At 28.0% G+C, this 17,466-nt stretch overlaps 2 protein-coding genes across 2 annotated transcripts; one reads left to right on the forward strand and one right to left on the reverse strand.

The window, feature by feature from the left end:
* Window positions 1–1,646: 1,646 nt before the first annotated feature.
* On the forward strand, window positions 1,647–2,683 carry LOC100160921. Its single transcript, XM_001951840.5, is given in 3 exon segments — window positions 1,647–1,833; window positions 2,215–2,543; window positions 2,545–2,683. Coding segments are annotated over 2 exon segments (363 nt in total). The 5' UTR covers window positions 1,647–1,833; window positions 2,215–2,225; the 3' UTR covers window positions 2,590–2,683.
* A 1,384-nt stretch (window positions 2,684–4,067) lies between these two features.
* Window positions 4,068–10,293, reverse strand: LOC100163691 (rab3 GTPase-activating protein non-catalytic subunit). The gene is made up of 23 exons (XM_001949753.5): window positions 9,961–10,293; window positions 9,810–9,896; window positions 9,652–9,739; window positions 9,415–9,544; window positions 9,151–9,355; window positions 8,603–8,930; window positions 8,462–8,536; window positions 8,246–8,374; window positions 8,004–8,183; window positions 7,798–7,938; window positions 7,478–7,716; window positions 7,261–7,409; window positions 6,997–7,195; window positions 6,733–6,933; window positions 6,548–6,661; window positions 6,227–6,421; window positions 5,746–6,132; window positions 5,493–5,674; window positions 5,200–5,433; window positions 5,004–5,144; window positions 4,602–4,754; window positions 4,373–4,528; window positions 4,068–4,311 (listed from the first exon to the last, which is right to left on the reverse strand). The coding sequence occupies exons 1-23, from the start codon at window positions 10,043–10,045 to the stop codon at window positions 4,168–4,170; spliced, it is 3,942 nt and encodes a 1,313-aa protein (XP_001949788.2). The 5' UTR covers window positions 10,046–10,293; the 3' UTR covers window positions 4,068–4,167.
* Between the last annotated feature and the right edge of the window lie 7,173 nt (window positions 10,294–17,466).

Genomic DNA, 17,466 nt, shown 5'->3' on the forward strand with positions numbered 1-17,466 from the left:
GCACTACAAATAACTAATTTTTTATTTTTTTTTTATGGTTTGGTAAAAAAGTTAAAAAAATTATTTTTTTAATTAATTATTTGAAAAAATATTGAAGATTGCCATTTTGTAGAGTTAATTTTTCTGAAAATATTGACGTTTCAACATTTTAATTTCATTAATTTCCTGATTTTTAATAATTTTTTTAATTAATAAGTAAAACGGCAAAAAACCGGTTTTTGTCCGGGCGGCGAGTCCCCCTCTACGGCTAATAGGTAAATCCTCACGGGACACCCTGTATAGCAAAAAACTGTGTTTACAGATTTTTTTAGATTTTTTAGTTACCGTATGAACTAAACTTACGCGGAACATGTTTATAATCATTAGCTATTGAAATTGACAATTTCATAAATATTTAACTCCAAAATAATTTGTTAATTTTCAATATGATACAGTTTTTAGAAATTTGAATTTTAAATGCTTATTAAAAAAAATTGCCTAAGTATTTTTAGTATATTTTAAACTGATATTTTAACAATGTATGAGGATGAGCCTTGTATTAAATGTTCAACCTTTTTGACCAAACAAATAATATTTTATTAATATTTACAGAAAAAACTAAAAAAATTAAAAATTGATAATGTCTGTTAAAGTCAAAAACGAGTCAAAATATTTTGATAGAAAATGATAAATTAAACATATTATTGACATATAGTGTAAATTTCACGTATTTAAAGTTATTCATTTTTGAATTACAACCAATCAAGAAAATCCCTCACGTTAGAAATCAAGTGAATGTCCAATGTTGTAAAAATGTGTTGTTTCAAACACTCATAAAAATGTAATTTGACTTTCCGCGGTAGACATTTTTTTCTGTTGATAAAAGCAGTAGACAACTTATGAGGAATCTTGTCAGTAGCGAAATTATCGTGAGTGTTGGGTGTGCCATCAGCATTCATACAGGCATGGATCCAGAGCAAAGATTTGGGGGGGGGGGGCAATAATTTTTTTACAACACAAATACAATTATTATAATAAAATATTATACTTTATTCTTAATTTAAAAATTTGTCATAATAGTAGATATAGGTAATCAATCTGATAAATAAATTATTGATTATTTAATATAAAAAACGACAATGTGAAAAGAAGTTTAGATTTTGTTTATTTGTTATTTAATATAATATTATATTTATATTTATAAAAAATAGCCCCCCCCTGGATCCATCCTTACATTCACAGGGGATTCACAATAAATACACTAAAACTAGCAATTATTTAGGGATTAAAAATTACTGGTTGCTAACAGTGGGACTTTTTAAGTAGGTACGCATGAATGATCGAATGGATAATTTTCTTAGCTTTCCAAATATGTGGGTTATGTAATGTTCAACCTTCCGGAACATCTCCGAAAAAAACAAACCAATTGCATGTTTGAACCGCATTTGGATGAAACACAGTCTAGAAAATGGAAAGCCTGAAAATCGTATGGACTTTTCGATGGATTTTAAGGTGCCATCTGGTAGGATGCTGTACAAATGTACAATATTGGTTGGCGCCTGATATATTTTCCAATGCAACCATGCATACAAGGGTTCTTATCAGTATCTGTACAAAAACCTGTTCAATGGCAAAAACAGGCGCCCAACTTTTTACTCAAAGATAGTATAATATCTTTAATCGTGTTTCTATCCACCTTGGTAGTTGGTTCTACCATAAAATCAAATTTCATTCTAAGTTTTTTAAATCTGTCGATGAAAAATAATTTATATAAAATAATATGCTTGAGTAATAAATTAATAATTAAATGGTAGTACAACTTCTATAACAATACACAATTAATACAGATTCGCAGTAAGTAATATTTAACGAATATCAGCTCTTAAATACCTAGTTAGATAATATTACCTTCATACCTAGACGCTTACAGTTAGTAGAACTTACAGCTTATAATGAGTTATTATTAATATGTATATAAATGTTTACGTCTTACAAACATTCTATAGACTATATTTCTCTAGGGTTTAATAATTAAAGTTGTTATTTCTGAATTTATCTAATGAATATAACTTTTTTTTTATAGGTACCTAGGTACTTAAAAATTAACAGAAATTGGTTTTTTAATTTATCAACACTCATTACTCACAAAGTCATAAATCATAAGAATAGGCAAATAATTACAACAATTTAAAAATGTTAAGTTCCTTACTTAAAATTGAATATTTTTTGTTTTAGAAAGACAAATCATGGAAGTTGAAACATTGTCCTCTAAGTTAAAAGACAAACGTCCACCTGTTCAAATAATCCAACATAAATCTAAAAAACGAATAAGCAAAATTCAGAAAACCAATTATCTGAAGTCTGATACTTTAAATTCAAAAACGGATGAAAAAGTTAATCTGAGGAAATTACAAAATGAAATATTTAAATTTACCACTCACTTTGATGCAAGAAATACCAAAGCAAAAGAACAACTTGCTATTAAATTGGGGGCAAAACCTAGAAAAAAAGATAATTTAAATTATAAGCAATTAAAAGAAAAATTAAAACAAGATGCTGAAGCGAAAAAAAATCAAGAAGAACTTTTTAAATTGCCTAAAACAATGGTGAGGACTTCAAAAAATAATAACAAAAGATTAAATGTAAAAAAAAATAAACAATCTAATGATATTATTAAAAATTATGGAACAATAAAAAATAAAAAATAACATGTTTATGTATTAAACTTTTGCATATTATTAAATGAACATTGTACAGTAAATATTTGTTTTATTTAAAATGTTGAAACTAAAAACATTATTTTCACAGAATCACTAATGTGTATATTAATTATTTTTAAGTTCCAAATTATGTATGTAATCTGTATGAGTGAGTTAATCATATAGAAGAGGAGATTTTAAGGACATACTGCGATAAAGAAATTCTTAAACCATTATAGGTATACACTAATTAGTAATTAGTATAAAAAAAATGAGAAAAATACCATATTTTACTTTTTATTGGTAATCATTAAATTAATTATTCAATTGTAATAAATATTATATTCTTAATGAATGAAAAATGAAAATATTTTAAGTTAGCTATTATAAAATATACAGGATTAGCTCATGATGAATTTTTCTGATGGATGATTTTTCTTCACTATGCTAATATTTTATGACATATACAAGGCTGGGTTAAAGAGTAAGCAGTATATGGTGTGGCGAACTAAACATTTTCCAGAGGCAAGTCACAATTATCCCAAGTATTAATGCATAATAATGTATTAATATAATATATTATATAACTAATTATATTTCAGATCGTTATTGACTACCTATTGAGTATATCATATTACATTTACTAGGGAACCAACCGGCTACCACCCACCCCTCTATTTAATAAAAATCTCAGAGGCAATTGCCTCTGAAATTACCATTTGCCACGGCACAAGACTATAGGCTACAGATTTACATGCACCATAAAACCATACTAGTAATTTGTTTAATATAATATTTTTAGAGATACATATATGTATTATAATACAATTATATCTTAATTTTTTTTGTTGATCAATTACAAAATTTATTAGATTGTATCCACATCTAAAGCCTTGTAGTTGTTTTACTTTCGTAACTTATTTACTGTTTAGTTTAAGTTATTTACATCAATTGGACAACAGATGGTGGATTGTACAATTTTGGCATCTTAATAACTTAATTTATTAAATATTTCTAATTGTTGTTTTTGACATATTTTTATTAAATTGTCAATACAATTAATATAATATACTAGGGGTAGCCAAACCATGCCGTGACTTATCACTGGCCAGCTTATATATTTAATTTATTGTTCATTTAGAACAGAATTACCCATGTGATTAGGGCTGTGCATAATTTTTTTTTCATAATAAAATAGAAATTAGGTACCAAACCAACAAATTAGATTTTAAACTTTTATTCAGATATTTTTGATTTCAGGTCTTTTAGTCATTTTTTTTCTTTTAACTTTTATGTTACTGTAAATTAAAAATGTATACACACAATTATTTTTCTAAAAAAGTTATGACTTAGATTCATATTTCCCAGGCCAAAAAATATAACATAATATTATGGTGTATTGGTGTTATTGTTTATTATATTGTGAAATATATTTTAATGTTCAGTGGTAAAATTTGGATTATTACATTTACATGTATATGTTTTGTTATCAACTATTAATTAAGGATATCAAACTATCCATTAGACTGATAAAAAATTCGTGTTGACTATCGTTTTCTGGTAATAAAGTTATTACAGTTTGTACTAATTCTAAAGTTTCTTTTAATAATGACTTTTCAACATCAATCGTCACCTGAAATCAATAACATTATAATAAATAATTTACCATTTATATTTAATATTATAAAACTCACTGGACTTTTGAGCCAAGAAACAATTTCTGGGCTAAAGTGTACAATTTTGTCATGATAGTCTAAATTACTAATGCATACTTCAAATTGCAATCTATGTTTGATTACATTCATTAAATGTTTTACAAGGTTTTCTTTATTGTGAACAACTGGTATGATCTATTCAAAATAAATTATATAATATGAATATGTTTCTAAATCAAATAAGAAAAAAATAAAATTGATTTCTTACTTCTTCAGCTAAACGATCGTGTCCTTTACTATACAGTGAAATAACTTGACATATTCTAAGATCATCTAAATTTAGTTGCCAATCAAAAGCTAATTGAAATATTTTATTTATCCAAAACATACATTCCTTGCTTTCAAATTCATATTGACCATCCTGAAACAGTTTCATTGATGATAATTAAATTTGAATTGAAAGGAAAAAAATAAGTTAACATTGATTAATTATTTTGATTCAATATTATTAAAATTTGAATAACTATTATGTATTACATGGTTGACATAATATTAATTTTAAACCATTTATATTGATTAGTTAACATTTAAAATAATATTTTGCTTATAATTGACTACTATTTCCAAATTATTTGTACAGTTAACTGTTTAAAGATTATCACATTCATACCTCACAATCTTTTTGTATGAGTCCAACCGCTGAATTTATAGAACTAATGATGAAATTAGTTTTTGATTTTTTAACTTTAGTCCTCGGAATTTCTTGATTGAAAGTGTTTTGGTTCAAATTAGAAATATCAATTTCATGTACCTATAAAAAATAGTTTTATTATTAGGAAAACCATAGTTGTTTAATACTAACTTACATTACAGTCAAACAGACTTTTCAGTGGTTTATTTATGTGTATTGAAAATTTGGCTAATATATGAAATGTTCTAACAAATTGATGAGACAAAAAAAGTGTTTCTCTATCAGCGTTAGGTTTATTTAAAGCTATTTGAACAAGAGTAAGTTTATGTTGGTAATTGGTTTTCCAATTTTCCCAAAAAAAATCATGTTTTATTTCAGCAAGTTCAAATTCTTCAGCTGATAAAGATGCCTGAAATATTATTATTTGATTACCATCAAAGGAAATTATATTATTATTGTAATATCAACCTTAATAATAATGTCAAAAAAACGTTCACATAAATCAAAAAATTTGACAATATATTGATCTGGCATCCCAACATCTTGAATACACAACTTGTCTTTAGGAACTTTTCCTATCCGATCAATAAGCTTCACAGCTGATAAAAAAATGGGCGATATATGTGTAGACCATACTAAAGAACACATACCTAAAAATATAAAATTAACATACAAGTTATAATACTAATCAAAATTGTGAATAATAAAATATTATACTTGCTTTGTCTTGTATGCAAACATGGTATTGTATCAGCAACATATAAAGCTGTTTTAAGCGGTCTAAGATCAGCCACACAATTTTTCCAAGCAGATGAATATTCCCAAAAAATATTACTTAACAATGTATTTCCATCCAAACTGTATGGAAAACAGGTTTTGAGACGTTTTAATGTGTCTAATACTTCTTTCTCTGCCATATTTAATGCTTTAACTTCAATAGCTGTCTCTGTATTTATAATAAGGCCTTCTTGAATACCCATAATTCCTTTATATTGATTTAACGGTTTAGTTTTTTCTTTATCACAATCTATTAAATACTCATCAATCACTAAAGTTGGATCGAGGCCTATACCAGCCAACCATTTACCAACAAGCGTAGACACCCCACCTAAAATCAATTATTTTGTGAGATAATGTAATTAAGTAACTATTATAATGTATTATTATTTATTATTACTAATAAATGCAACTAGTGATATTACCACGTCCAAGTTGCAGTAAATCTATTAGTGTAATTGACGAGTACTCATATTTTAAACAGTGAAGTGTTCCAACTGGTTCTTTTGAACAATATTTTAATGTTGCATTGAGATGGCACAATTGTTCAAGTCTTTCTATTAATATATTCCATTGATAGTCATCTCCAGAAATACATTCCCATTCATTATTAACATTGACTACAAATAAAAATTATACAAATAACAAAAGTATTTTATTTTATTTTATTTTTTATTTTATAACAAAAGCCGCTATTGATTCACTCTCAAATAATTATGTTACTACACATTAATACAATAACTAACCTGTTTTTCTACTAGATGCAATTGTTTTACAAATTATAGCTCCAGTAAAACAAGCAAATGTATTCGAACTATTTGAAAACTGATCTTGTGTTACTTCCCAATCAAATTTTATCCCTGATTAAAAAATATATATATATATATATTTTGTAATTAATAATTTCAACAGTGATTTATAATACTCATACCATTTGAATTACAAATTGTATCAATTGCTCTGTGGAAATTTAACATTTCTGTTACTACTGTTAAGGTGAGAGGTTTTGATAGCCAATATTTGACAGCTAAATAAACCATATCTGATAATTGAATACCACTAGCTATCCATGCAGAATTCCATTCTCCAATATCATTATCAAAATGCATAATAGGTTCAAATATATGTTTACCTGAACATTTTTATTATTAACATACAATTTAATAAATTCATATAAATAATAGGTAAATCTTACATAATTCATCTACATTTTTATCATTGTTTATAGACACACTTTCACCAGTTATATTAAAATAAGATAGTAATTCAATTAAATTCATTGACTTCACATCATCATAGAACATCACTATAGTTTTTTTTTTTGGTTCTATAGGAAGTAAAGAAATGATTCTATCCAAATCCTCATCGGTTAAACGAAGTGTTTTACATAATTCCTTTAAAAAAAGTGGATATGAATAAATGTAATATTATACTCAATATTAGTGTTATACTTGTATACTTGTGTTTTATCTTCAGCTGATAAAGATGATGCTTGGAAACGATGCTTTTCTTGAAAGTTGGATAAAAATGTTAAAAATATTATAAGTTTTAAATGGTTATCAGTATTTTTCAATAAATTTTCATCATAATTTTGAGGGTCACATTGCTCTAAAATGAAATTAAAATTATTATAATAATATATAAATTAGTATTTAAATTATATGTCAAGATTTTACTTCTTTCTTTCAATTTTGTTTGAAAGCTTTTAAAAAATGCGACCAATGCGTTTCGTGTCATATGTTTACTGGTTGTAATATAATCAAATGCTTGTTGCCTTACTTTATCAGTCATTAAATTATTAACTAATTTCACAACTTCTTCACAGAGTATTTCATTATCTACATTTTCACTTTTACATAATGACTTGAATGTTTTAAATGTATACATATCTTGAGAAAGTTCACTATTAGAGCAACTAAGTAAACATTTTATAAGAATTAAAAAATATTAATATGTGATAATAGTACATAAATTATTTTAACAAATAATATTATACCTGTCTATACAGTGATAAGGTACATTTATTTCTGTAATATTTTCTGTTTCATCTATAAAATAACAACGATAATTAGCATTGTATATGTTCATTCTTGATGTACTTAGAGCTCCAAACAAACCGAAATTTGAATAGAAAAGTCTAAAACATGAATAGAACCAATACAGATTGAATCAATGACCCATAAAGTTTGTATTAGAACATACCTTCCAGTTTTAGACACTTTAGACATTGATATTTTTTCATAGTTTTGCATTGACCATACCTCTAGGACTTCTCTAGTTGGTATAAACATTACTAAAAATAATGCTTGTTTGGAACTTGAACTCTTATTTTCATTGACTACAAGCCAACCAAACTGAACGTCTCTATATCCATCCCATGTCCTAAATATTCATAACAATTATAATAAATTGTAAACATAATATAAACCATTGACTTAAACTACCGTATTATTCCTCCAGCATTGACCTCAAAAAGTGTTACTTTTTCCAAATTATCAGAGATCACCCCAATGGATAATTGAGGACTTAGTTCGATTTTCAAAGCTTCGCAATCCATTTCATTTAGACTAAAACTAATTATTATTTTGGTATTATACTACTTTTATCATTAATATTATACAGAATAATTTATATTTTACTATTAATTAACTTATTATTACCGACATCCAAGCTGTTCAGGTTGTTCTAGTGTTTCAGGCGTTTCATTTAATGACAAATTATAAGACAACCAACAACTAAAATTGCAAACATACAACTTAACAATTTATCTTCAACGTGTTATGAAATAATTAAATTCTTACGGTAATGTTTGTATAAAAGAAGATTTCAATTTATTAGTGACTGCTTTGGTTATATTTCCAAAAGTAGGTTGAGCATGTCCTCCAATTGTGTAATGAATCGCCAAGTATGGTTCAACACCAGCAGCTACAATTTGAGTCATTTGTGGTATACAATTTTGTTTATCACCACTAATACCTTTGCAGATATTGGCTGCTACTATATGTTGAAAACTAGTGATATCATATCTAGGCCCAATAGCAGCATCATTAATTTTTTTCTGAACATCAAAAGCCCACTTTTTATATGTTAATGGAGGTATACTTATATCGCCCATACATTTTGATTGAACTAAAATATAAATAATACCCAATTAATTTGTAAAAGTATTTGATTATAATAATATACTCTTTCTATAATTGTTTTAATTATTTCATCTAACCAAGCTGTATACACATATTAACTTATTAATTTTACAATATTATTGTCAATTTTTTAAATTAAATTTAATTTCTAATCAAATAAGGATAGAACATAATTTACAATTATAGGCATTTGTTTTTGTGCTTACTTTTAGCCAATTGATTTTTACAAGACCTTAAACTATTAATGAAAATTGTGCCAACAACTGTACACATAACTTTACTATACAATATAGCAATTTCTTCAGGTTGTTCTACAGTTGGGGGATTAATTTTAGCAGGCTGATGACTTTGGCACCGTAATTTCAAAACAGCACTATTATGGAATAATTGTGATAGTAGCAGGTCTCCATCCTTATAAATAAAACAGATAGTTTATTATTTGTTAAAAATATAAATTAATTGAGAATAACTTCAGTGTAAAATTTGACAGAACCGCTTGAAAAACCAACGGCAATGCAAAACCATTCAGGACTACAATGAGTAGACAGCTTTGTATCGATTGCTGCAATCGGGAGACATACAACTGATGTAATTTGTTCACTGGAATAATATAAAGGGATGATAACTATAAATATTTTTTAAAAACAATTATAATATATAAAATATTAATGGTTTTACAATTATAAATATTATAACTTATAACATACTTGTTTCCTTGGTCAATAGCATTGTTCGAAAATGTTTGAAAAGTCTGACATACAATATTATCATTGGTAGGACTGGAAAACCACTTAACTATAAAATTGAAAATTGGAAAATATAGTAAATTTTATACAATTTAACTGATACACACAAATATACTTACTTGTAAAGGTAATTATTTTATTGCTTTTTCCAAATACTATGATTTCACCTCCGGGAGATACACAATTCACAGTGTCATTGAAAACATCTAATAATAAAAATTAAATTAAATTTTTTGCATAGGCAAATAATCATTATTATGTGTATATTACCTTTTGTGTCATCAGATCCAAATAAATAAGATTTAATTTTGGACAGATCAATAGCTTTGGCAAATGCTTTAAGCTGAACAGACATGTTTGAAATGTTAGGTAGTTAAAAATTGTCAAGACACCTACACTCGCATAATTAAATATAATGGCATAGGGAAGTACATATTGTTTATGTAAAAATTGGATCCATTAATAAATAATGTATAAACTATAAACTATAATAAGTAAATTAGGTACGCTATTGAAAAAATAAAACAAAACTTTGCAATACTATGCTATATTGCGATAATGTGCCTCCTATTTCGAAATTTTCATTGTAAATAATATTATTGTTATTTATTTTGGTTTGATATCTAGTATCTACTATCTACAATTCAACCACAGTGTATAATATTTTGTGCCCATGGTCTCATTGAATTCTCATTGAATTCTGTAATCTGTGATAGTAGAACAAAAATACCACTACTACTAAAAAAATAGTTACTACGCAGTACGAATAAAATTTTTATTTAATACATAGTTATAGGCCGGCCAGTGTATGTATTCACTTTGTGTCTTTGTCTTGCCGACTAAGCCGACTCACAGCTGTCCGTCATTACTTATTATAAATAATATTATAATATTGTATTATATTCTGTGCTGCTAGTATTGTTAGGTACTGTCAGTAACTGACCTATAGGTATATTGTTCCGTGATTTTGTGGCATGGCTAGAGAATAGTAGAATAATATATAATATAAAATCTAGTATGTTAGGTACCCAGTGGCGTCGGAGAAAGGGGGGGGGGGGGTGGCAGAGGGGGCAATTGACCCCTCAGATATAATCCAAGGGGGACAAAAGTATAATTTTGCCCCCCCCCCTACTACATTAAAATTAAAGGGTGTACAATCGTAAATTACGTTTAATTTAAACGTTTACGTGTTCAAAATTGGTCTCATTTTCATGAATGTATGAATGGCCTATAATAACATTATTATTATAACATATACATACCTAATAAACATATTATTAATTAGTAATTTTTATTTATATATTGTTACTTTTGATAGTTTTGAATATAACTTCAGGCATAAAGTAAATATGTTTTGTGTTTAGTTTCAATATATAAATATCTAAATATAATGTATCCATATTTATATTATACAATAATTATATCAATACATTTATATAATTCTTATATTATAATATATTACGTATATCAACATTAAAAGTATTAAGAAAAGTTTTCTGTTATAAATCACAAATAAATATTATATAATAGTTGTTAGGTGTTATAAGTTTTGCCCCCCTCATGAAAAATAGTTCCTGCGCCACTGTGGGTACCTATTACCTATATAGTATATATGTTATCTACATCCTACAGTCGTGTTCCTTAACTGACCACTGATCAATGATCATAAACTTAGTTTAAATAGATTTATGGACTATGGATATTGATCTCCAATGACCATATTATTTCATATTTATAATAATATAAATTATATATTTAATAATCAAATACTTAGTGCGTATGTTAAAAATCTGCAACACACCCTCCCCCAATGACAAAATAATTTAACCACCGGTGTTCAAGCATCATCTGCAGTTCTGCTGCAGCCGCAGTATATCGGTTACCCGTTGGGCTTTCCATAATAGCTATTATTTCCCAATTTCCCAATTTCCCATATTATATTATTATCTAGGTAGTATGTAGGTACTAGGTAATGATAATTTTACGGAATTTTTTTGTATGTTAAATGTTGTAGCACGCCTATACTTAGTTATGTTACAAAGTACAAACCTTTCATTGACTTAATTATATTTTGGCCCGTTGCAGTGGCGTAGATATGATTTCTGGAATGGGGGGTTAAAAAATAAAATAACAGCTCAATGGGAGGGGAAAATTGGAAAATTCCCCACCCTCTCAAAACTTTTACTTGAGTAGTAAAATATTTAACAATAAAGAACAATGAATATAATTTGAATTGATTCAAAATTCACATCAAACACAATCTGGAAGATTATCCACTCCAAAGGCCAAAGCTAATTGAATGGGGGGTCTAACCCCCACTTCCCCTTTTTATACGCCGCTGACCCGTTGTTCTAATTATTTTATACTTCTATTATACTGTGACGAAGACATTTAAGAATTTAAGCTCTTAAGTTTACTAAGCGTGCTTGCAGTGGCGTAGGTATTGAGGTTTTTGTCGTGGGGGATATGATTTAACCAGTAGTGGCAGTAGCTTTAAAAAGTTAGAGACCTTAATTTAGGGCTCCAAAAACTTTTGCATATTATATACAGCCTAGGGGGGTTGATCCCCTTGATCCCCTCCGTAAATACGCTACTGCGTACATGGTAAATGAAAACGCTTTATAAAAGGTGAGTATTTTTGTATTAGAGTAGGTACTAGGTATATATTTCATACGAAATTATGTAAAATTGATGTTAATAGGACTGGAATAAAATAATAGGTATAAAGTACAAGGTATAAGGTAACACATACCAAGGTAGATAATATAATCAACAATATTTAAAATATAAAATATTTTACTGTGAGAACATTAAGCAATAAATATGATTTCTTTTACAAAGTAAGTACCTATATTTAAGTATAAAGATCGTGTTACGTGTGTGTGTTTAATGGTTTTTTTAACTCAGTTAAGTTATATTAATATGCACTAAAAAAAAAAGTTAAAATTTAAAGTTAATTTAACTATAGGTTAACTCATTTAAGTTAAAAGTTTATACACACTTTTTGTTAACTTTCTATTAAATTAAAAAAAAGTTTTTTTTATTTTTAACAAGATATATACAATCTGTACCATTGGGCGCAATAAGAATATGTGATATAATATTTTGTACATGAAAACGTGAGGGAAGAAGCCAACCAGTGAAAGCACTACCTAATTGTTTATTTTATTTTTTTTTAATTATTTGGATTATTGATTTAGTAAATCACGACACCAATTTCTTTTCAGTCGTCGTGTGGGGTTGCCTGGAATTGTGCGAGAAGCTCAATTGGATATAAGGGGATTAGGATGATATGGAAGTCTGTTATGGAATCTTTTGTAATATGTTATTGCTTCAGCGTGAACTGTTTTTATGTTTAGATCTGTGTGCAGAGAGTAGTTGGAGACATATGGTGGGGAATTAATGATTAATCTTAAAATTTTATTTTGAACAGTTTGGATTTTATTTACATTAGTTACTTTTGCATTGCCCCATAGTTGTAGGCCATAAGTCCACGTGGGCTTGATTAATGATTTATATATGAGAAGTTTGGTTGTTTAGTTTAGTGTGCTTGTTAGATATTAGTGGTTTAGCTGAGCGTAGTCATTCGTTTAAGGCGAGTTTTTTAGTTTTGATATGAAGTCCCCAGGTAAGGCGACGGTCAAAGGTTAGGCCTAAGTACTTAACCGATTGGGATGAAGGGATTGGTATGTTATTAAGAAAGACTTCTGGGCAGGGAGGGAGACGAAGAGTGAATGTAGTTTGAATGGATTTTGATTGGTTGACTTGAACTCGTCATTTATCATACCAGACAGACATTAGGTTAAGGTGGCTTTGAAGGTTTAAAGAAGCAATGCGAGGGTCTTCGTGTACTGATATAATTGCCTTATCATCCGCAAATTCAGCTACAGATGTTGTTGGAAAGGTAGCTGGTTGGTCTGCTGCATATACATTGTATAGTATAGGTGAAAGAATGCCACCTTGAGGGACTCCTGCGCTAATTTTTTCAATATTTGAAAAGGAAGAGCCAAACTTGACTTGGAAGTGACGATCCGTAAGGTAAGATTTAATGAGTAAGAAATATGTTGAGGGAAGAAAAGCTTTTAGTTTAAATAGTAGCCCTTCATGCCAAACCCTGTCAAAGGCTTGTGAGACATCAAGGAACACGCACGAGCAGTATTTTTCCTTTTCAAGAGAGAACGAAATGGCGTCGACTAGTCTATGCAATTGATGAGTTGTGAAATGAGAGGCACGGAAGCCAAATTGCGTGTTCGGAATAATGTTGCTTGAAAAAATGTATGGCAAAATTCTTTTAAGAATAAGCCTTTCAAAAATTTTTGCAAAGAAGGGCAAAAGACTTATAGGTCGATATGAAGAGAGAATATCAGGTGGTTTTTTTCTGTCTTAGTTTTTTTCCAATCCAAAACTAAATTATAGACTATAGTGCTATACTTTATTCAGTATTTCCATATACCTAAGTTAGATTCGAATGATATACATTTTTAACTTTAAACAATTCACGGTAAATATTTTTTGACATAAAAACGAAATAGACTGAAAGAGTTTAATATAATTAAATTAAAAATAAAATAAATTAACTTAACTTGCTTCTTAAGTAAATTACAGATATTTTTGCATGTAGTTTAAATAATATAACGATACTTATTTTAAACGATTATCTGTGTAATAGGTAATAATGAAATAAAACAAAATACAATCAAAACTGCAGTTTATAATTTTATATTTTTTATGGCTAAAAATGAAAAAAACAATAACGCGCAGCCATGACACTTTGTTTCTACGTAGATATAAAATAATATACAAACAGTAACAGTAAAATCTTAATAACATAATCGTTATTGTATCCGTTTATAAATATCTAAATTGATTTTGTTGCATTTATATAGGTAAAATACTACGGTTGATCTTGGAATTATCAAAGGCACTGGTATATCTTCTGACATGAATAATAAAAGAAAAAGGGCATTTTTGGATTATGATGGCGACAACTTTATCAGAAAAATACCAAAAACCAGTAACATTACCATTAAGTAAGTATAGTATAGTAAATACGTTTTCACTGTTCTGTAACTAAATTTTTTATTGCTCAGATAATGTGAAATTCTCTAATATATATAGTCCGGAATTAATTTCATATACCCATAGAATATCTAGTAAATCTAGTAACTGGTAACTCTGCAAATTGACCCCCCCCTGAATAATAACGAAATATACTGATATAATATTATACGGTTGATAATAGTACTTAACTTTTTTTTTTTAAATACAACAGTAAAACCTGGATTAATTTATTGGGAGAGGCGCCACTGCGTATACAACGCGTAAAATCTTTGGAATTTCGATGTATACATAAATAATTAAGTATATATAATATATATACTTAATTTATATATTGTACCTATATCTATTATACTTAATAATCAATACTCAATAATAAGCACCTTGAATAGATTTTGTATAAAATCAATATTTTTTTAGAATAATGTACATCATTTTTTAAAATAAATTAGGATCTTTACATATATCTTTACATATCAAAGCTTAAAAAATTCTAGCGTTAAAAATAAATACTAACAAACTTTAAAAGTTGTCTAACAATCTATAATAAGTCGTTATGAGCGTAAAAAAAGTTCTAACAAACTTTTGTACTGCTGCCGTGAAGATAGCAGTGCAAAAGTAAAAAATTTCTAACATCAAAAATAAAGTCTAACAAGCTTTGAAAGTTGTCTAATAATCTCTAACAACTCACCAACAAATTTGTTAGACTGTTTTAAAAGTTGACTGTTATCATTGCACTGCTAAGTTCACAAGGATCATTTTAAACGAATATAAAATTTAATACGCATAGGATAACACTTAAAATTGCTTTAATGAAAAAAAATTGGTATTTAGAACATCATTTTGTGATCAATATTAGACAACGATCTAAATTGTCTAATACACAGTATAGGGATATCAATATCCTTTTGAAATTATTAAATTAGGTATTTCGTTGAGTATACTATATAATGGTAAATCGTAATTTGCAGATGACACATCGCAAGTATTCATCATTAGCGGATATATTTTATGTTATAACATTTAAACAACTTATAATATTAATATGCTCTTCTTTTTCACAGTCAATAGCTAAATATACCTATTTTATTAGGTAGTTCGATTTTAAACACGAAATTCAAAATTGAATTATTATACCTATTAAACTGGCTGGAAAATATTTTAAACGTGATTTTGGTATCAGTACGGAATGTCAGTTGTAATAAAAGTATGGTAAAATTCATGACTTGGAATTGTGATCCGACGTCCTCCGTTCCTATGATTGGAATAAGATGAACATAAAATTTCCGAAAAAGAAATAGGATAAGCACAATCCTGGAGTTCGTAGTTCGTTATCGATAATAAAGACGTAACAATTCGCTTGTTTGTATTGTATTATATATTTTGCATTATATTGTTATATTTGTATAAAAATAAATTGAATTTGTTAAAAAAAAAAACATGTACATTTTTTTGTAATTTTTTATGTTGGAAATATAACTTGAAGAATACAACTATAAGAACATCATATGATAAAAATGCAATAAAAAAAATATTTATCTTCCTAACCATTCTATTGTAAAATAAGTGTGGAGACGTGTAGCGTGTACGTACTTTATCATTAATAGTAGGTACCTATACGTGGCTACTTCACTGTGATATACTTGTACAATTTGAATTCAGTGATTTATCGATCTTTGCATAATGCATACGAAAAAAAGATTCTGAGTGAAGGTCTGTCAGCCTTAACTAAGAAATTTATAATTTTATAATTCTCCATTTAAATAAATTTACTTCAAAATAGAAATTATATGAGCTTTACATTTTATTTGTGTTCTTATTTGTTTCTTTTTCGTTCTTCGAGCTTAACCTTATAATTCTTATACCATAGGTAATGGTCAGGGGTCCAGAGACATGGTTAGGGGGGGGGGGCAAGTCACTATTTTTGGAAAAATTTGATGATTTTTTTGTAATTTTGTTTTTAACGTTATAAAATTGTTTAGAAATACAGCTTGGGGGGGGCCTTAGCTCCTCCCCTGGAGCCGCCCTTGGTAATCGTTTAGATACAACTATACAAGGAGAATGGATACACACCAATGCAGCACCAGTCAATAAATTGCATTTTTGTTACCCAATAATTGATAAGAATTTTGAATTTAACTTAATTTATACTGTTCGGTACTTAACAATATTATTTATACCTATGTCCTATATATTAACCAGTCAAAACGTTAAAATATTATCAATAGCTGTATAATATAGACAATAATGGGTTTATATTTTTTAATACCTACTTAAAAATATGTAGTAGGTAGGTATTCATTAGGTTTATCGTTGACAAAACACTTAAAATCCACTCCAAATTTTAATAAAAATTATTTTGGGCATTAGTTTGGTCCGTCCCCCCGTCCAAGTAAAAAAAAAAATAGTTGGGGTACGCAAAAAAAAAATAAAAATAGTAAAGGAGTTCCGTCCTCCTACGCACCCCCCCCCCCCAATTCGAGCATTGGATATAGATAAGACTAGCTCATTCGGGGGATCGACCACACGAACCGTGAGAGCGGTGGCACAAGCATAGGCGGAAATCCATTAAAAATTCAGGGGGGGGGGCTAACATTATTAACATCATTGTGAGCGGGAGGGCTTCGATCCTAAAAAACTAAAAAAGAAAAGAGCTCGACTAATTTTAGGGGGGCTGAGCCACTCAAGCCCCCCTTTATAGAATAATACAACTGTGGA

This window comes from Acyrthosiphon pisum, chromosome A2 (assembly GCF_005508785.2).
Source record: "Acyrthosiphon pisum isolate AL4f chromosome A2, pea_aphid_22Mar2018_4r6ur, whole genome shotgun sequence".
NCBI classification, from domain to species: Eukaryota; Metazoa; Arthropoda; class Insecta; order Hemiptera; family Aphididae; genus Acyrthosiphon; species Acyrthosiphon pisum.

Bases quoted from the DNA above. Each gene is read 5' to 3' on its own strand.
- LOC100163691 (XM_001949753.5), bottom strand. From the start codon at position 10,045: ATGTCTGTTCAGCTTAAAGCATTTGCCAAAGCTATTGATCTGTCCAAA. The intron at 8,537-8,602 runs GTAAGAATTTAA...TTGCAATTTTAG, and splicing joins TCTTTTATACAAACATTACC to TTGTTGGTTGTCTTATAATT. The intron at 8,184-8,245 runs GTAGTTTAAGTC...ATGAATATTTAG, and splicing joins AATGCTGGAGGAATAATACG to GACATGGGATGGATATAGAG.